Source organism: Lichenostomus cassidix, chromosome 2 (genome assembly GCF_008360975.1).
Source record: "Lichenostomus cassidix isolate B80296 chromosome 2, HeHo_3.0, whole genome shotgun sequence".
Lineage (NCBI taxonomy): Eukaryota > Metazoa > Chordata > Aves > Passeriformes > Meliphagidae > Lichenostomus > Lichenostomus cassidix.
Genome location: NC_139482.1, coordinates 35,529,492 through 35,552,312, shown reverse-complemented (window position 1 = coordinate 35,552,312; position 22,821 = coordinate 35,529,492). Strand labels below are relative to the sequence as shown.

The window sequence follows — 22,821 nt, the reverse complement described above, 5'->3', positions numbered from 1 at the left end:
AAACGGTTTTAGTCTATCAAAATTCATTCCCTTGTGTTCAGTTTTTGACTGATCCTTAATATGGGAAAACAGAATTTGTAGCAGATCCAAGACGACAGGTTTTCCGTTGCACAAGAGAGTGTTTGGTTTTTGTTTTCCTTTAAATTTCATGGTACTTCATTTTCCGTGTAAAGTAGAAGACCCCAAAGAGTTCTTCCCAAGGACCCGAAGTAGTTGCATCAGTATTCTCCTGTTGTACAATTGCTTCATTTACAGCTGTTTTCTGGAAGCAGAAAGCTTGAAAACTTAATGGATCCACATCTTTGTTTTATTTATCAAACTGAACTGGTTAGCGTTTTTAATCTAAAAATGATACAGATTATGTTGTTAAGTATTAGGGAAATACCTTTGTTGGAACATTGCCAGGCATCAATCTCTTTATAAAAAGATGGTTTTAAAATCAGTTATTCTTGGTGTAGCACATGAAATAATCCATTTTCTCTTCACCTTTGTATTTCTAATAAAGGCCCTTTCCAAGCACAGTGAAAATGGAATGCATATGTAAAAATATTTTCTTCTACATGCAGTTAAAATAAGTCATTTTCACAGACCAGAGGGCATTACTGTAATAGTGTCATGGGATGAACAGGAATGTCATTGTCACAGACTGCACCTGGAGAGCTATGTCCAGCTCTGGGCTCCCTTGTACAAGACAGACATGGTCATACTGGAGAAAGTCTAGCAAAGGGCCACAAATCTGATGAAGGAACTGGAGCATCTCTCCTGTTAGGAAAGGCTGAGAGCTGGGACTGTTCTGCCTGGAAAAGAGAAGGCTCAGAGGGGATCTCTCCAATGTGTATCAGTATCTGGAGGGAGGGTGCAAAGAGGACCGAGCCAGGCTCTCTTCACTGCTGCCCAGTGACAGGAGCAGAGGCAATGGGCACCAGCTGCAGCACAGGAGGCTCTGTCTGATTGTCAAGGAAACATTTTTTTTGGTCTTGAGAGCAACTCAGTGCTGGCATAGGTTGCCCAGACAGATTGTGGATTCTTCATCCTTGGGGATACTCATAAGCCATCTGGACACTGATCCTGGGCAGCCAGCCATGCTAGGTGGCCCTTCTTGAGTGTGGGCTTGGGCAAGATGAGCTTCTGAGGTCCCTTTCAGCCTCAGCCATTCTGGGGTTCTGTGAGAGGATGAACTGGAATATGACATGTCTAAATTCTTTCTTTCCTAAAGCCAGTCCAACAAGTTGGGCTTTATCTGTGAGAGTTATGATCAAAATTGATACTTAACTTGTTTCACTGCCTCCAGGAATAAAATGTGTCCATTTCTCATACTAAGGACTTAAGGTAGTAACATTTGGGTTATAATTATTCTTCTACAGATTTTTTTCCCCTCTGATGCAAAGATCAGTGGAGTGACTTTTTTTATTTCTGTTACCAGAAACAGATGTCCCCTGTTTTATTTAGTTAAAGAAATGAATCCACAGCCTCAGGGCTGAATGCACAATATCAGATCATGTTTTGGCAGCCCATGGCATGCTCCATGGCATGCTGATGTTTTTCACATTGCTGCTGAGTGGCACAAAGCTGTATGTTAATGTGAGGTTCACCAAATGGGCTTCAAAGCCTATTTTGTGCCCAGCATTGAGATGGTTCCATACTCCTTTGTATCCTTTGTGGCTTTATGACAGGAGTAACTTAAGTTGCAGTTTCTGGAGCTGTCTTCCCATAAACAAACACAGGAATTTTTAATCTGTAATGCACTCTAGTGCCCACTATCTTCTGAATGGTTCAATCTTGCTGGAATAAAGTCCTACAAAATTTCCTTTTCCCAGCCTGCCTACTTGCCCTCTACTTTTCAGTGGAGTTGGGAAATAGGGGGTGCATTTGTGGTCCATTTATTTCTCATTATGTTTCATTTATGCCTCCAGCAACCATTAAGGAAAGTCTATCCCTCTTTTTAGCAAATAGCAAAGCTGCTTTGACGTTGATTCTGGCAAATGTGGTTGGCTAGTCCCAGTTTCTGGCAGAATATTCTGTAAATTGCTTTCAGACATAGAGATGTGCCAGAGAGGAAACTTCTGAGTCAAACAATATAAACAACTTTAAAACTTTCATTAAAAAGAAAAAAAATAGGAAAATATGGTTTTGACTGAAATTAAAGTTTTGAGTTGGAGAACCTGTGTATTTTAATAAGTAACTTTCTACATAAAAAGTTTCAAGTTAAGAAAAATCAAATTATCCATTTGGAAAATATATTAGTTTAAAAATTCCCAAGAAGGAAGCATTTCTAAGGAAAACCTGGAGCAGTTTATTTTCTTTACTAAAATAATTTGCAAACATGGTCAGTCAGAATCCTCATTTCTTAGCAAAAAGATCCTGAACAGAAGCGTCATGCATCATGCTGGTTTTGATTGCACAGACTTTTTAATTAAATCAAATTTGACAACATATGCTATTGTCCCCACAAGCATCTATAAACAACTGTTACTGTCTGTGATTTACATAGCTAGTCTGACTGATTTGAAGTTAGTTATGAGTACCCCTACAGGTTAGAAAATTAATGAATGCCATTATTTTCAATTAAATAGGCATCTGCTCTACTGATTTAAGAACCTGAGTTTAAGCATACCAACTTGACAGTTCTGCTCCAGTAGAAGTGGTATATGAAAACCAAAGAGATAATAAAATAAATACTAGACAACCACACAAAGAAAATAATGTATGCAAAAATTCCTTTGAAGAAGAACATGCCTTTTGTGCATGGTACACATCTTGGAGATGGTTTTTATTACCATGTATCTTTCCCTGACTGTTACTTTTAAAATTTCTTTAAAATGTTTTAAGCAAAATACTTGTCAGTTCATATTTACCAGTGCCAAACATTTATTTGGAAGTACAAATGCTATGATGAAATGTCCTTTCTTCCTTAAGCTTCATAAAATGTGCCCAGAATAAGTTAGTTTGTCTGTGAACATCAGCCAATTCCTTGATCAGTATATTCGCTTTTTTAGGCCTAAAGTTAAAGACATGTTGGTTATTCTCAATGCCATTAAGTTTAAAATACTTTGGCGCCTCAATGTTTAACTGCAGATCATACTGGAGGATATATGTCTTCCTTATTATGATGTGACAGGCCAATTCAGACACCTAAAAAAATGCAATTTATTTAATACTTCAGTTCTTGTTTAATTTTAGGGTTAAATGAAAAGAATATTAAATTACAGATGCTGACAGGTCATGTGAACAGAGTTCGTAGAAAAACCTCTGAGATATTTTGGAAGTGTGGTTCTCTTCTTGGTTGCCTTCCTCTGGCTCACACAACATCCTGTAACTCAAATGAAAGGCCTGAAAACAGTACAAGAACAAATAAGTTTCCTTTTATAGTTTTTATTAGAAGTACTTGCAAGTTTCTTATAATTTAGTAAAGCAACAGCTGTATGCATGAGTGGCAGCTTTGAATCCTAGAGCTGCTTATCTCTTTTGGAGTGATTCATTTCAGGGAAAAGAAACTGTACTGTGATAAAAACAGGAAGTTAATTGCTTAGGAAAAAAAGGATTAATAAAAACCCAAGTGGCTCTGCAGTGCTTTTTCTGTCATATTACAAGCAATAAACACGTATACAGAACAGACCTGTGGGACCATTTGGAATATTTTTTAAATGTCAATGTAAACTTGCCTCTCTCTGATACAAAAGATTCAGATGCATGTAGCTGAATAATACTTTCCAGTAACTTCTGCACAGAAGCAGAATGATACCACATGGAAAAAGACAGTAAGAACTTTAAAAATTATTGGGCAGCCCTTTGAAACTGTCAGAAAGAATTTAAAAATTACCAAAATCATGAATAAATGAGACCATCAGCAATGTTTACAAAAGGATCAAAGTGACTTAGGACACAAGAACTGTGATGCTACACTTCACAGCAATTGTGCTACCAGAAGCAGGTACAGAACTTGCTCTCTCCATCCTCTTTCCATACATTAATCATGACATTAATGTTTCAGCATCCCAGTGGCAAAGAAAAACATATCTGAGGGTCTGTGTTCATAGCTAGAACTGCCCCATTTTCCTTTTCAGTGAGAATTTCTTCTCTTACCCCTGCTCTTTAAAGATAACACCATGAAATTACTGTCCATTTCTGTGCAGAGCTGAGAGACTTGCACTGCACTCTCAACAAAAACATGGATGTGGATGAGACACATGCCTCTAAATGAGGCTATTGTTTTAGTTGAGAGGTTTTTGAGCAGAAAGGGTTTCTGTGTTTGGAAGGGTTTTTTTCCCACTAGAATAGGTTGTGGCTTGATTCTTATTTTTGTGTGTTTTGTTAAATCAAACAATTCCCTATAAAAACAATAAGACTTGTACTTCTGTTATTTTAACAATGTAGTATAAATGGTGTATATTTACAGCCCCTACATAATCACTTTACTCAAGTTTTACCTTCCTTAAACTCTGAAAAATTAGAGATTCTAAAACCCTTAAATAAATAATCCTGTTCTGGTCTACATCCTCAATCATGTTAGGAGTCATAGCAAAGGTCAAATACATCCAGCCTAACCAGAAGAAGATTTAGTGAAACTATTTTGCAACTGATGCTTTAAAAAAATTTAAATGAGTATGAATTTAACAAAGGACTGTGTATGTTGAACTGTGTGTGTATTTAAAAAGCTTATTCAAGCAGCAAAATCAAGAAGCATAATTAAGTAAGCTCATCACACCTAATCAACTCTTTCAGTCAGGTTCAAGCAAATATGTTAGTGTTACAATATTGAAGCAATTCATTGCAGAATATCTATATATTAATTATTCCATATCCATAAGCATCCCCATATGCATTCAGCAATACTTACCACATTGTTTCAGAGAGCTCGAAATCATAAAATGGTGAGGTTATTTCCCTGCTCACATTTCTCTTACATTTGCCACGGTGGTCTTACGCAGTCTTAAAGGCCAGCAATGTGTCTACCAGATGGGCAGAAAGTCCCTCAGATGTGATACTGAAACGTAATGGAGGAAATGGGATTCTCATTCACCTATGTGTTTATTTATAGCTACTTCCAAAATGCTTACAGCCATACCATCTAAATTAATACATCAGTTTTATTATTTATCAAGAAATTTTCCAATATTCTTAAGTCAACAATCTCAATAGCAGCACTGAGAGAAGCCTTTTATCAGCATTTCTGTTCAAAGGGATAATTTCTAGTACCCAATAGCTCTTTCTATTCTTATCTATTCCCTTACCAAGTGAAATACTACCTATTTTTTCAGCTGTTTAGTGCCTACCCACCCACAACCAGTGATACACAGCTTTTTGCATTCTATGGATCTTGCAGATTTTTATGGTTTTCATTTTTAAACTGTCTCCTGGCAGTCCCACAGTGCAGTACTAGCAAGTGGACTTGTGCAGGCAGCAGGTAGATAAGTCTCCTGTGTCTTGTGTGCTTACAGATGAGGTTTCTTTCCATCCCTGCTTTCTTTGTCTCCAGGCAGAGCTTTCTCCATTAGTCATATTTATCCTTCCCCATCTTCCTGCTAAGGAAAAATTGTCTGACCATAGAAGTGGAATATTTTTAACAGGGAGAGGCCCCCAGGTTAAATGAAAACAAGTCCTTCTTGTGCTCCAGTAGTACAGTTGCTGGTTTCTAACTCTGCAACAGTGCAGCTAGTGCACCTGGAAGCTGTTCCAATAATAGGTTCAACACTGGGAGCTACTATGGAAAATTTCCAAGCCCATGGTCCTTTCCACTAATGTCTCCAGGCAAGGTGGGATATGGCAAACTAAGCTGATTCCAACAGCGCAGCGCTGGCAAATTGACTTTGAACTGCTTAAGATGGAAATTCAACAGCAGGACCTGGTGTTTAGAAGCTGTTAGCCAGCGTTTCAGCTATTTTCAGGACTTTAATTCAAGTTAAGTATGTCTGACAGGGTGTAGAGAGATCCTTTGAGACACATTGTTCCATTTTCTTCCAAATTTATATATATTTTTAGCTTTGTTTTAAGAGACAATAAATCAAATAAATTGATAGTCATACATCAATACAATAAAACCACTATTTTGGCTTGAAGTCACCAATCTTATTAGAGTTTATAAATAAATATGGATTGTAAATAAATATTGTTTATTTGTAAACAATAATAAATAAACATGTAAAATTCTAAAACTAGAGGGCAAGGAAGAGGACAGTTATTCTGGTTTGGAAGAAGAGGAGAAATAATTGGCCACAAATTGTTTCTTATATTTCAGGAAAGCTAGAGATATGTAATTCAGTAAAATATACATGTGCATGTATGTCATTCATATTCAAATTTAAAAACAGTATGAAAACCATAATTTTTCTTGCATTTAGAAAATGTGGGTCTCCTCAACAAATGCTAACTCTAGAGTACTAGAAATTTGGATGTTGGAAGAGAGTTCCTGGGTCATTGGTTATTCTGAATCCAAGTTGCAGCCCCTTTCAGGCTTTGTTGGGGCTTGTTCTCTATTTTGAGGGGGGATGTTAAGTACGGAAAGGCTGAAATTCTTATTCTTTAATCTTTTATTAATAATGTCGTGGTTCTGTTTGTGTGTGCCTGGCTTGGACAAGCATTGTGACATGCCATCCCTTACTGTGTTGTTACTGAAAGCACACAGAGGAAGTAAAGATTGTACTAATATTTGCAGGTGAATGCCTTCTAGCATTTTAATTTATTGCCAAATTTGTCAGGGTCTCATTCTAGTTGAACATTTTTATATGTATTATAAAATTCCTTTCTTGTCTTTGATACTTGTTTTCAGTCAGAGCCCTCTGATTCAAATAATTTTTTTATGGTTTTGCTGTGTTGGTACGTAACCTGATTTAGCTTGGCTCCTAGGAGTCGCAGTGGATATTTTGTTAATCTTTCCTTAATTTTTCTTTTTTTTCTTTTTTGTTATTTTTTTCTCAGTCCCAACCCCTGCTGAGGGTTGTCACAGATACATGTTCACAAATGATTTGGCAGTGGCAGTTCTGCTTCAGGTTTTAAAATGGGTAATTACTCTTCTGAATTTATTCTTTGAGCAGAAGAGGATGCATTGCACCCTGAAATGTTTTAACTTTGACAGCACTACGTTTGGAACCTAGACTTCTAGAATTACTGTTTGCTTAATTCATTTGTGCTTCGTCTGATGTCTCCTGATGTAATTTGAGATATACAGTACTACCAGAAAGCAAAATTGGAAAGCAACAGCTCAAAGTAATGATAAGACAGAGGAGAAAAGAGATTAGGAAAAAAAAAGGTTTCTGCAGGTTTTTTATTCCCCTTATCCTTCTTTAAGGTGAGATAACTAAATCACCATTTCCTTATTAAACTGACAGAGAACCTGTTTGTGCTTTAAGGGTTCTGATCTAGAAAAGCACTGAAATATATATATAACTATCAGTAAGTATAAAGTCTGAGCAACTATGCCTACTAGCACTACACTGCACTAGTGAAATTAAGAGAAATTTTAAAGAATAGAAAAGAAAAAAAAGGGAAGAAATAACATTTTTACTTGAGCTATCTCATACCACAGTGGAATAGCAGTCTGAATTAAAATGGTGTAAAAAAAAAGAAAGTGTGAGCAGGAGTTAAAATGATATAAAATAAAAACATGGTTCATGTTTGCTGTGCATACAGTCTAAAGGAACAAAATACAAGTTTGTAGGACTTAGCTGAAAGTACTGTGCTTAAAATGTTTAACATTTATGAAAGTATATTCAAAAAAATAAAAAATAGGCAGTTGTGATGATGTAAAGAACACAAAACATGAGTAAAGTTATTTGGAAATATATGAACCATGGGGATATTTCAATTAGCATATGGAAATATAAATACTGTCAGATAGTGGTTCAACACAGGAAATCAATACATAACCTCTACTTCTGCAGGAATTAGTATATGAAGGCAGTATCTGAACTTCTTTATGTCCTCCCTGGTTATTATATTATTATTCACAAAATTTCATTTTGTGCAAAGATTTCACAAGTACCAAAATTCTCAATGTAAAAGTGACAATATACGTTCCACACCTGACTCTGATATGCTTGGTGCACTTTCATCTAATAATTTCATAGCCCCTTCCACACAGAAGAAGCTTTCTCTAAACATCTGCAAAGCAAATGCTTTATGAAAACTCTTCTAAAAATTCCACCTTTTCATCAGCAACAGTTTGGCTTCATGCTGAAGCCATGTCTAGAAGACTGACTAATATAGCCATATTGTTTCCATGTCCTCCCATATGTGTGTCTCCAGCCATCTGTTGTCTCTTGGCTTACACTGTGAAGTCCTTCAGAAAAGCAGGATTTTTCTTTATGTTTGTACAGCACCCAGCAGAGCAAGGCCTTGGTCTTGAGGAGGGAACGAGTGATACAGTTAAATAACAGATAAGTTAAATTCATTAATAAAGTAAAAGGTTGGGTTAAGTTCCACTGTATGTAATTCAGTGCTCAGAAGCAGGGGTTTCTGATTTAAAAGTCAGCATATGCTGTAGACTACTCTGTGGCTGGCATAGAATATAAAAAAAATTATGGGGGTGTCAACCAACATTCAGCTGTCAGAGATTCAAGATTGTACGGTTAAATCATATATTTAATTTTTAGATTAGAAAATGGAATAAATTCCCACTAAATTGAAAGAGTAACCACCGCTTTTTACTCCAGGGGAATTTGCTTAAAATAAATGAGAAAGCAATTAATGCCTTGCACCTGAGTCTTGTTTGACTTGTAAACTGCTACTGACATCCAAAAAGGATACTCTGCGTATAATTTATGAGTAAGAACTAAGTACTGGTAAGACTCCTAGCAAGTCCCTGACTTGAGGATTTCTATGTATCAGTCTCGTTTTTGCCATTATTTTCCACTAAATGTTTTGATACCTCATCAAAATTATTTGCCAATTTGCCCTGCCAATTTGCCAAGAGCTATGAGATGTTTCCTGAGTGCTCTTATTATGAATACTGAAAAAACTGAAAATGTGACTGGGCAAATTAATATAAGAAAAGTAGCTATTAACTACAGGAAATAACAAACAAACAAACAAAAAATCCCCACACGACCTCTAGATCAAGACATGCCTGATGTGCAAATCTGTGTAGTCTGGAAGAGTATTCTGGGCAGTACTGTTACATGTTTATATCATGACATTCTTTTTTCTCCACACTTCACCCAACCCATCATTGACCCAGCATCAGAACAGACCCCAGGAAGACTAGGCTCTTCTGCCAACTTAGTTCTGTCATTTTTTTTTCCCTATATTTTAAATTGCAGCATTACTGCTTAAATATCTTAAATACCTTTAAATATACTTCTCTTTGAAGATAGTTTCTTTTCCACAGCATTAAGCAGTTGGTGGTGCTGCCAAGTTAATTCTTATTCAGGATTCAGATTTAAGATGAATGGAATTTTGCCGTTCTGGGCATTCATGAATGAAGTGCTTGGACATATATTGTTGTAAGCTTTGACAACAGAGTTTGCTTTTCCTTGACTTTCCTACATGGGTAAAACTGACAAAAGTACAGTTTTTATTTCATTTCCTGAATAGTACGACTGAAAACTAAACAGTATTGTGAAAAAAAGGCATTGCAGTCCTGATTTTCCGTGTTTATATTCCATTTTTTCCATACTTCTGTGTTAAGCTACATGTCATGTATTTGGGAGAAAAATTGTTTAAACTGATGAAAACAATTTTTAGAAAGAATGGCTTCTTCCAAAGCTATCAGACCTTGTAAAGAATGCCAAATTCCAGTGCCCTTACCAAGGTCTGCAAACCTTACTGCAGCTTGTAAAGCCATGAGCTGTAAAAGGATAGCATTACAATGTCAAAACTGTAAAACTTTCTGTTCTTGACTGTGCTGACCACTTCCAGTTATTCACAGCTGTTTTTCTGATACAGTAAAAATTGATGAAAAAGGGGGCATGGTAGAGGCATTGCTGTTCTCATTATGAGCTGAGGAGAGAAGGAAGGATATAAAAAATTTATTTCCATAGCTGTCTTTGTAAAGGTGAGAAGATAGATGAAAGGAAGAGTAATAAAAACAGAAGAACAAGCTTTGGACAAATGGAGAGTACCAGAACAATATCAACTGGGGGAAAAATAGCAAAGAAATGTCAAGAAATTAATCATAAGGGAATTAGTTCTCATGGCAAAAGAAAAAAATTAAATGTAACACTGTAAGCAAAGTTCTATATATGAATAAAGAAGAAAGACGAATATGAGAAACATAAATGTAGGTCAAGTTTTTTGCAGATTGAGTCTTCTCAAGACCAGGAAAATAGTTAGAGATGTGTATATGAAGGCAATAGAATCAAATAGAATCTTGTTTTGACTGAAGACATAAATTCTAGCCTGCTTTATATTGTTAGTGAAATGTAAATCATTGTAGCATCACAAATAAACTACTTCCTTTTTGTTCTGTTCAGTTCCAGATGTTAATGGTAATCTGTAAGGCTCTACATCATCTGCAAGGCTGAAGGTGTGGAATAGTTTTTTGAGAACCCTGGGATTTAATTTTCAGCAAGTATTAAGTTGTTTTTCTGCAAGATTGCATACGTAAATTTGCAGATCTTGGTCTCCCATGTCTGATGAAGTAATTCCTTAGTTTGATTTGCTGCTTGACTTGCTTCTCTTCCTCATAATGCAGCTCCCAATATTAGAAAATATTGAGCTTTATAGAACATGTTGTTTGGTAAGTTGATACTGATTTTGCATTTTGGTTGAATGAGTTGGAATCATTGTTCACATGTTTCTGGTGCTGTGTGTGTCAGATCAGCTGAAAGGGCAGTTTCAGCTGAAAGGTCAGTCCAGGCCATACTGGATTTCTCCTGACTTACGTTTGGCCTGTTTGAAGAATTTATAAGTCTCTATTCATGCATAAGAGAGATCAAATCAGCACTGCTATATGTACACAAACTAAAAATGGTATCCGGGCTACTCATATTGTTAGCACAATGAAACACAAAAGTTTGCACTTAGAGGAAAGTGCAGTGTGTACTGCACTGAGAGCATCTGCACTATGCTGGCTGTAAATCAGTTGTTAAAGAATTTGGCATTAGAATACTGAAAGAAAAGTTCTTTTTTCCTGAGGGGCTTTGTGATTTTACTGCTTACCTGTACAGAGCAATCTTAGAAATGTACTGTGAAAAGATTAAACTTAGAAAAGTTGTATAGAAGAGACTTCTGCTTATGCTGTTTCTTGGAATAAGACAACCACTAGCATTGGGTCAGGTCAGCGACTTTGAATTGAAGTTACCTCTTCTGTAAGTAAGCTCTTCCAGTGCTGCACTGCTGTTCTAATGAAGAATATTTTCCTAATGACCAATTTGAACCTTCTAAGGGGCAGTTTTGAGCCATAGTGCCTTCTGTATCATCTGTGAGGAGTTTGATTACATCATCTGTCACTTCATGTAGTTGCAGGCTCCCAGTAGATCCCCCTTGAGCTCCTCTTCGCCAAAATAAACAAGCGAAGCCTTCAGCCTCTCCTCCAGATCTGTAGCCTTCACAGCAGCCCTGCAGCCTTCCTAGCAGCCCTGCACTGGGCCCCTTCCAGTTTCTCAATGTCCTTCTTAAAATGCAGGACCAAAGCATTACTAAAGGTGAGGGCTCACGAGCACTGAGTAGAGAGGGGTGTAACGACTTTCCAGGATCTGCTGACCACATTGCTCATAATATAGCCCAGTGCAACTGTTTACGTTATTGATGATAAGAGAACTTTATTATAAACAGCTCAACAGCTGCTGTAGCCTCCATATCCTTTTCAGCAAATCTGAAACAAGAAGTTCCTTCCCTGTCTGCACTGGCGCATTGGGATTTTTCTTCTCAGGTGCAGAATTTTGCACTTACGGAAATTTCTAAAACAGAAACCTCAAAAAGGCTTCTCTTGCCTAGGCTTCCCCTGTCTCATGTTTGTGAGTTGGAGTTCCACCAGTCAGCACAGCAGCCACACTTCCCAGTTTTGTATCATCTGAAAATCTACTGAGTGTACATTCTGTCTCCTTATCTGGGCTATAAATGAAGACACTGAACAGTGTCTTCACAGCAGTCCATTTGTTACTGTGCTCATTTCCAAACCACAACTGGACATCAAGCTACTGACTCTGTTCTTTAAGCTTGGGATTCTGAACAATTCGGCCCACCTACAATGCGTTCATTCAGCCCATACTTCATCGTATTATGAATGACACTGTTTTTGGAAATAATTGTCAAAAGCCTAACAAAAGTAGAAATCCATTGCACTCATTTCCTTCCCTTCATCTGCATGCCCAGTCATTTCATCATAGTGGGCAAGCAGGGTGGTCAAGCATGATTTATTCTTGGTAAATCCTTGTTGACTTTTCTTGATTATTGTCTTGTCCTTTACATGTTGGAAATTTATTCCAAGAGGACATGCTCCACGATTTTTCCAAGGACTAAGGTGAGGCCAACCATTGTATAGTTCCTTAGATACTCCTCGTCGCTCTTCTTTCGTATATATATATATATATATATATATAAAATTAACCTTTCTGCAGTCATCAAGGATGTTCTGTAATAGCAGTGATTTTTCACAGGTGGCAGCCAGTGGTGTTGCAATCACACTGTCAGTTTTTTCAGCACTCATAAGTATATCCCTGTCATTGTCTTATCTCCCTTAGTAAGCAACAGACCTACATTTTCCTTGAATCACCTTTTGTTGCTCTGCGTACTTGTAAAATTCCTTCTTGTTACCCCTTAATGTCCCCCATTAATTTTTGCTCCAGATGGGTTTTGTCCTTCCTAGTTTTGTTCATGTGCCCAAACAATGATTGTGGGCCTGTCCTTTGTTTCCTGTCATTGTTTCCACACATGTGCTCTCCATTTCCACCATTTCCACTATATGTGGTTTTCCCATTTTTGTTCATTAAGAAGCCCCTTACTCAGCCAAGTGGACCTTCTGCCCACCTTGTCTGTATGTGCTGATTCCTCATGTATTTCTGGGTTAGGTCCCTGTTCTGTTCTGTGGCGAAGTCCTCCTGCCTAAATTAGCAAGTCTGTTCACAAAGATTTCTTCCCTGTCTTTGCGAGGCAGACCTGTTCTCTAAGTTGTCTGTCCTCATCAAACCAGGTGCCACAAGTAAAATAGTTGAAGCTCAGCTAATGCCACCAAATATGTAACCATATGTGGTCTCCGTAGTACACCTAGTGCTCTCCAGGCTTTTCCCTTTTGCCAAAGGATTGAGGAGAAACACCATCAGGGTTCCTGTCCCCTTCACCCTTACTTAGGAGCCCTGCAGTCCCTTTTGAACTAAAATGGTTTCACATTGCCCTGTCTCTGGTGTATGCATGAATAAGCAGAAAAAGAAGTCAGAACATTAGGTGACCCCAAGCAGTCTTTCATAGCACCACAAACTGAGGGTCCATGCAAGCAAGCAACTTCCCTAGCTGACAAGTCAGTCTGGAAGAGTCACCAGCCACACACTGTCATTCATCACTTTCCCTTCGCGGTGCTCTGGTGCAGAGTGTCCAACCTGAATTCTTCCTCTCGAGGTGCTTGTTCCTCCTCTCTGCTGCCTGGGCCCTGCACCACTGGGCAACCCTTCTGCTTCCAGAAGTCACAAGTTTACAGTTCCCTCCCTCTTAGAAGTGCATGTCTTCTTCCCACTGTGTCTTGCCTCAGTTGCACCTTTCCTGTCTGTCGCATGACGTTTTACACCTGGAAAGATCTTGTCCGTCACCTGTCAGTCACCCCAACACAATAAAACACACCTGCCTCTCCTTACAACTCCTTAGCTGCTGCTGGGGAACTACAACAGAGCAAACCCCCCCATCAAGGAGGTCACTCTCAGAGTCTGCACAGAGGTTGTCACAGCACCACTGGTGACAGCAGAGGCAGGGGTTATGCCTTGTAGCAAGGCATCACCATTTGGGTGTTGTCTTGTGCGAAAAGCTCTGGGTCTCTCATGTGTCAAGTGCCAAGTTAACTGTCATGCGTATTTGCACATCCCACTGCCAGCACTCCTTGGTGCCCTTCCCGCGGGTGTTACATGAGTCAGGAGCTCCAAGTTCATTCATCCTTGTGCAAGATTTCCCACTTGGAAAGGAGACCTCTTGCACTGTCTGGGACTCCCTGGCCACAGCTCCCACATTTCTGCCTGCTGGGTCTGCTGAGCACTACTGGTCCCCATGCTAGATCCCAGCAAGCGGAAAGAACGGGGGTTGTAGCTTAATCAGCACTGCTCTCACTTGCCAAAAGAAGAGGTGCTGTTGTATTATTGAAAAGGTCAGTTTCAGACTCTGTTTGGGTGGATTCAGCTGTCCAAAAGCATTTTAAGATCAATTTACAGCAGTTTTCACTTATGAATAAGAAAAAAAGTAGTCTGGGAGACATGGAAATATTCATTAAAAGAAGTTAAATTTTCTTATTCACCTGTAGGAGATAAACTGGGGTTCAATTACTGGCTAATGATTTTAGAATTTGATTGTGTTCTTTCATAGTAGAATACTCAAATATTTTCACCTTTCCTATCTTACAGCTGCACTTGCAGTGCCAAGGGCAGTTTAAAACTTATGGTAGATTATTTCTTGCAGTCGATAGCTGTTTGTACTAGAAAAAGGTCTTCTGCAGGAACATCACTTGAATAGAAATGTCAATGCAGATATGCTTGTGTAGGCTGTGACAGAACTGCAGACTTTGAATGAGGTCACTCAGCAACTATAAATTGGCAAATAAAATCAATCCCTTTGAGGTGTAAGTAGTCAAAGTATAAGGTTAAGAAGGAAAAGGTGAGAGTATATATTATAAAGAAATAGCAAGGGAAAATGTTTCATATATATAGATTGTAAGGAAAAGGTGTGTAGGCAAAAAGTGATATTGCTACATGTTGCAAAATGCTGCAATTATGTTGTTTTTTGTTCATCAATCAGTTTTGGATATATGATATATTGGTGCGAAGATTCCTTTACTTGGCTCTGACTTGGTTTCTGGTGGAGATTAAGATCATTTGTACCTTTAAATCAAGACTGTCTCGTTCTATTTATTCTTGCTGATCAGTTTTGGTTTTTTTTCATTTGAAAAATAATTCACACTCTAATGCTCAGTGATCTCCATCAAACAAGACTATGATAGAACTGCAAAGCTCCTAAGAAAAACAGGAGGCTAAAACGTTACTTTGGCTTTCTCTGAGTATCTTCAATTCAATTGCATAGTTAAATAAAAACCTGTTTAATACTGTTTGTGACTTAGCTTTGAAGGAGTTTTTCCAAAGGAGTGGTGACCTTTCTCTGCAGTATGGTGTTCAAAGTCAAGACTGGATGGATTTGTAAACCAACAAATAAAGGTGTTCAAAGAGGAATTCTTAGCTGAGGTAGTTCCCATTGCTTAGACAGGGCATGTGGCTGGGTAAGAATGATTCTGCTGGGCCTTAAAATCAATCTTTTTGAATTCCTATTTTAAGTTACACTTAGTAATATTTTTTAAACATAACTTGATAATTTAGAGTAACTGCTTTATAGTACATGTGTTAAAAATAGTTTTCACCTAAATATTACATAAGATGATGTCTGAAGGTGAAGCTGTCTGTCCATAGAAGTGAAGGGATTAAATACAGATAGAGGATGATGTGTTACAAAAATAAGTGTGCCTAAATATATCCCAGTAGTGCATCCTTAAGATGCAACATTAGGTCTCATGAAATATATGCCTTGAAATTCAAAAAAAGGGTTTCAAAGGAATAGCTGAGGAAATTACTCTGGCAGAAATTAGAATTTTTCTCATTTGGTGAGTGAAAAAAGCCATTGCTGTGGTACTGTGTTTTCACAAGCAAAACCAGGTAGCTGGTCCATAAAATAATTCTGAATTGTTAACGTTTCTGAGGTCAGTGTAGACTGATTTTTATTTAACTCTTTAGAAGGGAAGGAGTGGTACTAATAAACACTGAAATATTAAAACCAAACCTTATTTCCATGAAATGACAAAATTTTCCAAGAACAAAGGAATATAAAACGTTTAAGAGGTCTAAGCAAGGGTTAACTTACTACTTTTACTCTGTGTAAAAGCTGGGTGGTTTTAATGCTCATAATCTCTCAATTGTAGGAGGAGGAATTAGAGGCCCAGATTTCATTCCTACAAGGACAACTAAACGATTTGGAAGCCATGTGCAAATATTGTGCAAAGATGATGAACACGCATCTTGGTAAGTGCAGTACCTTCTATTAACCTGTAAATCTTTGCAAAGACTATTTCAATGTTTGTATTAGAACTAAAACAATATTTATGTAGTACAGTGCATATTATTTTATAAGCCATGATGAAGACTGAATTGATGTGCTCAGTTGTTCTACCAGATGCTGCCAGCCACTGTATCTTTATTCTGTCATACTTGTAAACTTGAGAGTAGGATAGCCACTGATAATACTAAGAAGAAGTAGAGGTGTTTTAGCACGGATTCCTTTGACTTCTTGTATTATGAGACTTGTTGGAGCTCACAGCATGTGAGCTTACAGATTTTAAGTCCATTTGCATTCAACAGTCCCACAGTGGTAGTTGTTGTGTGCAGTGGTACTTGAGTAAGATTCATATCCTTTCATTAAATGTAACATCTTCATAATCTACTGTTACCTTTGATGTTAAAATGTGTTACTCTAGGCGGGCTAGTTTTTAATATTTGCCTCAGACCAGAAGAAACGTAGTAAAACAAAGCTCAATACATTGGTAATAGAATCTGCAAATACTCCAATCTAAAATTCTACTTACATACCGCCAAGTCAAATCAGAGAAAGTAAACAAAAAGCTTCACTCAGATCAAGTGTAAATATGTTTAATGTTTTGATAAAAGTGGTATTTTTAAACTGTGTTGAACTGAACTCCAAAAGTTAGTATATGTAGTTGTGTGAAAAAGCAACATTATTGAGAAATCAGGGCAAAACTGCAATAATTTTAAGATTTATTTATGGCCTGCAACATCTGAGAAAAATAAATTAAAGTTGAATATTTCAATGAGGAGAACTAAGCATGTGATATCCAGATTTGCCAAATGCGAAAGCCATGTTATATTTGTATTTTCTTTTATGTGGGTGTTTTACTAGCCACTATTGGAAGCCTAGGACAAGTTATAAATATTGTATTGCTTAAAAGTTGGGAATCACGGCCCTGAAAAGCCAAGTCTAAACCTCTAACCCCAACAGCTTTAGTCTGATGTATTGTATTGCTTTTGTGAAGGCACATGACTAATGATGAGATTAGAAGCAAGCAAAGGGATGAATTATTAGCTGCTGAAATGATGGGGGAAAGATTGCTGTGTCAAGAAGAAAAACTGAAGTTTCTTTCTTCTGGTGAATAAGATGAGGAGTGTTTAGCAAGGATATCAATTCCAAGCCTAAACGTTTCACAAACTATGGCTGCACCAGAGATCAGAATAAACCCAGACAAGGATCCTTGAAGCAGTCTGCCTTTCAGCACTGGATTTGTGAACTGAAAGCATATCTGTGATCATATCCAGGTGTTAAATTCTTTTTCCCAAATACATTGGAAACAAAAGCATTTAGGGCCAGTAGTTTCCCAGGAGCACTGTGGAGTGGTTTGTTACCCTCACAGGACAGGGAAAGCCATCCTTTATACAGCTGTGGCTGCAGGGTGTGCTGGGTGCATTGTGGCACTCCTGCAACACTCTCAGAGCCTGCCAGCCTAGTGTCTTCCATGTCTACCCCCTGTACTTCTTCACAATATTCCTGCATGTCTTGTCAACATCATGGGCCATTAACTTTATAAATTCGTCTTACACTAATGTGTTTAAATCCTATAGAGATTAACAGTTATGAGTGACAAACAGAGCACAAGAGAGACAGAGACACCACCAACCTTCACTTGTAGCAAACTGATGAGTTTAGGTATCCCCAAATCAGCCAGCAGATGATGTGAAGGAAGGGAAGAAAGAAAACCTGCCAGGATTCTTGCTGATGTACAAAATCCCATCTGACCTGAAATCTGTCTGTCCATGCAGCACATGCCAGCAGGCTGTGCAAGAAAACAGATTCTCTGTAGCATCACAGAACACCCCCTGAGGGTTATCTCCAGTGTCCATACACTGCTCAGGGCTTCAGAGAAGGGCAGTAAAATAAAACTCAAGAGCATATCTGGTCATTTCTAAAGGGAAAAGTAAGCAGGGGCTGCTACAGCACCTGATTTGATTCTCCCCCAGGTATCTGTTTGCCCATGAAAATTGCTTTGTTTCAGAAACTGCAGAGCAGATGAGTTATATCGCTCCTCTTGTAAACTGTCAGAACACTTAACTTCAAGGATATTGCTTCTTCCTCTGGGGCTGAATTTTTCTGACTTCATCACCCAGCTTTTGGTTCATGTAGCATTTTTAATAGCAAAGTTGAAAATGCTCATTTCACTTACCTATACACAGTGATAAAGTAATCTCTCAGCACTGTCTTTAAGTAGCACACTACGTTTCATTTTATCTGGGTTACTTTTTAGACCTGAACATTTCTGTGGTTTTTCTTTGAATTTTTCAGGATTTGATATGTCTTTTCTAGTGGGTTAATCATATCAGGATATGCTGTACCAGCACTGGGCCCAGCAAAGTGGTTACTTAGCACTGGGAAGGTCATCTCTCTACTCTCATGTGGCATTGCTCTTTTTAAACATTTTTAGTGCAGCATCACATTAGTGCTCAGTGATAGTTTGAGGTGATAATACATTATGACCTTTAAAAATTGGTGAATCACAGCTTTCTAAACAGAGGCATTTATCCCATGGGTAAAATCAGGAAATGTTTATTTCCACGTGTGTTCCTTGTATTTGATGATATTAAAATTCACTTCTTGCCATTTGGCTTTTTAGCCGAATAACATAGACAACTCTGTGATGTACTCTGTTTTCTTGTACCCATGTAACTGCTGATGTAACCATCATATAATAACCATATAATATTTTTCTAAATTGTTGATAAAAACATACAGATACATAAAAGTTAAGGAGCCCTACAGAACTAATTCTTTCAACTAACAGTTAGACAACATTTTTATGAATTATCAACACGTCAGCAAAGCAGTCAGGCCTGCCTTTTAAATTTGATAAAATTTAAGCTGCTTATTCTTAAAAACTTCCCTTTTTTAGATTGATGTTGTAAACGTTTCTTTTCAGACTTTATTACTCAACCAATATTCTTTTTCCTCTATGATGCATTACATTTGCAGGTCACTTTACAACAAAACAATATTAATTCAGGCTTATAAAAATGCATATCCACAAAATTGCTACAAAATTATCACAATGTCAAACAATTACAGAATATTCTTCTTGTGCTTTATAGTGAGACAGCTGAGGATTTTTTGGCTGTCTTTTGTCTGGTTCTTTCCCTTACAAGTGGGATCCAGATGACAGTCAGGTGCAGTTACTTCATGACAGAGATGATGTGTTGTCGCTGAGAAATTATCAAAATAACCATGAAATTATCTATCCTGTTTTGAATATGAGGAATGGAATGGCAGTTTTTATTTTGTTCATATATTCAAAGATGCTTTCATTAAATGTTTATCTCCTTCTGTAAATAAACCCCACAGTCTACAACATGGCAACGACATAATTAACTGCTTGTAATATCAGGGCATGTTACCATGGGAATGAATGATGGTTCTGAAATATTGCTACTTAGTGCTATGGGTAGAAATTAGAAATAGGGGTTTCATTATTAAAATGTAGGAAAGCCATTTTGTGGTCTTTGTCTCTGTCTTAGAGATAGAGTGTGTTAGAAAGAGCTTTACTTTTCTTCCCTGTCTCCCTTAACCACTGGAGTACTGCTAAGGGGAAATTCCTTTTAACACATCCAAGGACAAATGTTGAAATTTAGGTATGGAGAATGGCAGTACAGGGAAGCAGATTTTACTGCTTTTCCTGCCTGTTTTCACAAGCTTGTCATAGCTTTCAAAAAATTTAATCCTCTGTTCAATTTTTCCATTATTGCAATGAAGATACATCCAAACTTGTAAACCTGTCATGTGGCTTTGTTCACAAAATAAATGCAGAATATTACTCAGTTAATAGTGAAAAGGTGTCATTGCCATAGCTATCACTGTTTCAGCAATATCACAGATACATTTTCTTGATGTTACTTTCTCACAAACACTGGCCTTTTTCAGGAAATAATATTGTCATTGGTGATTTTAGAAATATGGTAATGTTCTTTAACATTTTTCTTTCTGGGAGATACTCTACTGTTAGTGCACGTAAATTCCTCAAGCCTCAATGATTCAGAAAGCTGTAATGCACCATTTAAGTAGTACAATATTTTTACCTGTCATAATGTTACTTCTTTTTCAAAGAATTTTTTCCACTATGTGAAAATAAAAGCATCAAGCCTTCAAGCACATTGGAAAGATTTTTCCTCGTAACTGGTACATGTGACATCTGTCTGATGTCTTGGAATAGATAATGAAAAATTTGTCTAAGAGACATGCACCCAAATAGCACTGAGAGGGCCATATAGTATTTGCTGAAACATTCCTCTTTTGTCCTTCACATTGGACATGAGACTGAGTTTGAGGTGTTGGTTCAACATGAAGTTGGTCTGGAGGGTCTCCAAGAGCAAAGCTTTGTTACAACCCAGGCTCAAGCCAACCAAGCACTGTTAAATGGCAGTTCAGGTGACACCAGCTAGTGACACTGCCATCTGACGCCATCTGCTGTTCTAGTATCCTTGGGTTTGGACCATTGTACTGGCCCACAATTAAAGTGCAGCTTCTTAACAAAAAGTAAATTGAAGCCCTGGAGAAGTATCAGTCCTCCATAAGGCAAGTACCAGTATGAGAGATTGTGGAGGTTCTTTATTAGCTTGCCAGTTTTGTTCCAGAGAGAACAGTGCTGAATTTTAAACTGTTGTCTCTTTATATGAGACATGAACCAAGCCATCACCATTATCTGAGACAGAAGAACCTACCGTTTGTTTCCGATGGAGACATAGTTTCAGACCTCCAAGACTGGGAAAGTTTACGGACTAATTACACATGTAGCACTGGAAGTCCTTTTCGTGAGAGGCAGTTTAAAGGAGCATTGGTTCAATATTAACTTGGATATGGAGATCTTTATATAGAAACTATTTTTTTTTTGATGGGCAATTTATCGGGTTATAGAAGTAGAAAAGCTAAGGTCATTCCACGCTTGCTTTTGCTTAAGGGCAGCACTATGTAAATGCAGAAGGTTGCTTCCCCAGCTAGCTGAGATTCAGAATCAATTTAGCTACTTTCTCACTGCATAGAGCCTCAGCTAATAAGCCCTGAGGATTCATAACAGCTCTGCAAAGAGTTAGCTCACAGGGTTCTGCACAGCACCCTAGAAATATGTGCAAAGGTACCCAATTATACAGAGGAAACATAAGTCTGCCTGGTTTTATTAACTTCACCTTCATACTGTTACTGCTTAACTTGAACCAGCTGCCAAGGGGGAGATGGTGGGTCTCAGAAATATGTTGCTCAATATTCAGGTTTTTAAATCACTTCTTGTCTTGGAGGCAACATCACAAAAACCTCTTAGCTCTGACCGATATCTAGTAAGTTTATGCTTAAGCATCATGGCTCTGCTTAGCCAAAGCAAATAAATCCTTCTCTGAGCTACCCATACAGGGCTGTTGGCTTGTCCTTATGGTGCATTTTCCAGTTTCACTCCTACTGTCTGTAATATGTTGCTATGTCCTTCACCATCTCTGCCTCTCCATTGTGAATTATGGAAGGGATGTTGAAAAGTGAAGTTTTCATCTCCCATTCTTCTAAACACCACCAGCATCCTGCCATTGGAATGGCATATCAGCTCTCAGCTTTCATAGGTTGCCTGTAAAAAGCCATATATATTTACAAAATGCCCAGAAGTTATGGCATCACAGTAACAAGAAAAAAAGCAAATCTTTTGAGAGTTCTTTGGATGAGATCACAGGATGTCACATCCCTGCAATGACATCAAGCAATGCTGGCACTTGCATGATTCACTAGCATTTCGTAACACCTCCTAGACAAATATTATTTGGAAGATTTATTAAAAACAGTTCAAAGCCACCTTTTCACTGTGATTATTGCAAACACCATGAACAAGGAAATAAAAATATAAAGGCGTAAAAACTTACAGGATGTAGTTACTAGTGTAATTTTAGCCGTTGTGTAAAATAGCACCTTTAAAGGTTTAATTCGACTGATTTCATTTCTCCCTCTTTTAACAGTCAGTGCAGTTGTTGTAAGGATGCATTTTATTATAAGAATCATTTACAGTGGGGAAAGGAAAGGAGAAAGTTGATTTAATGGTCAATACTTAGGGACTGACATACTGCCCAATATAGATCTGGACACAGTGCTTGTTAAATGTATGCAAGATAGCACTGAATTCTTGCTTTATGTGTCATGTGATGAGATGAAAGGTTATGACATTTTTGTAAGGCTGAAATGAAATGGAAATTATTCTGCTCGCCTGTGCTGAAATGAAATACTTCAGCCTTTGTTGAGGAAGTAAATGCATTAAATGAGTTCTCTTATGCTTGGGACATAAAATAATCCATGGTTTATAAATCCAGTGTGATTAGAAATGCTGTCAGTAAAAAAGGGCACATCAAACACAGGCCCATGAGTCTAAGGGGGTTGCTCTGTTTGGTTAGGAATAATGATGTAGAATAATCTATAAAATTGGCATATAAAGAAAGAACATTAGCAAATGCATTAAATCAAATGTAGGAATGTTTACTGGAAAACAAATATTTGTTGTATAGCATAGTATACAACTAGTATCTGTTGTACAGACTTACAGACTCTCACTTCTTCTCTTTCTCTCTCTCACAGATAGATAGATAATAAAAGCGTAGTTCTTCGAACTCCCTGAATTTTACCCACCTTTTTGTT

General features: G+C 37.7%; 1 protein-coding gene across 7 annotated transcripts in view; it reads left to right on the top strand.

Moving 5' to 3' along the window:
• Window positions 1–22,821, top strand: part of TBC1D5 (TBC1 domain family member 5) — a 313,036-nt gene that overhangs the window by 272,031 nt on the left and 18,184 nt on the right. For 5 of the 7 annotated variants that reach the window (XM_085051059.1, XM_085051056.1, XM_085051058.1 and 2 more), the window contains 2 exons: window positions 12,365–12,397; window positions 16,034–16,133. In XM_085051059.1, coding sequence (XP_084907185.1) covers window positions 12,365–12,397; window positions 16,034–16,133 — 133 coding nt within the window. The remainder of the gene's footprint in view (window positions 1–12,364; window positions 12,398–16,033; window positions 16,134–22,821) is intronic. The other 2 variants (XM_085051060.1, XM_085051062.1) reach the window with 1 other exon arrangement.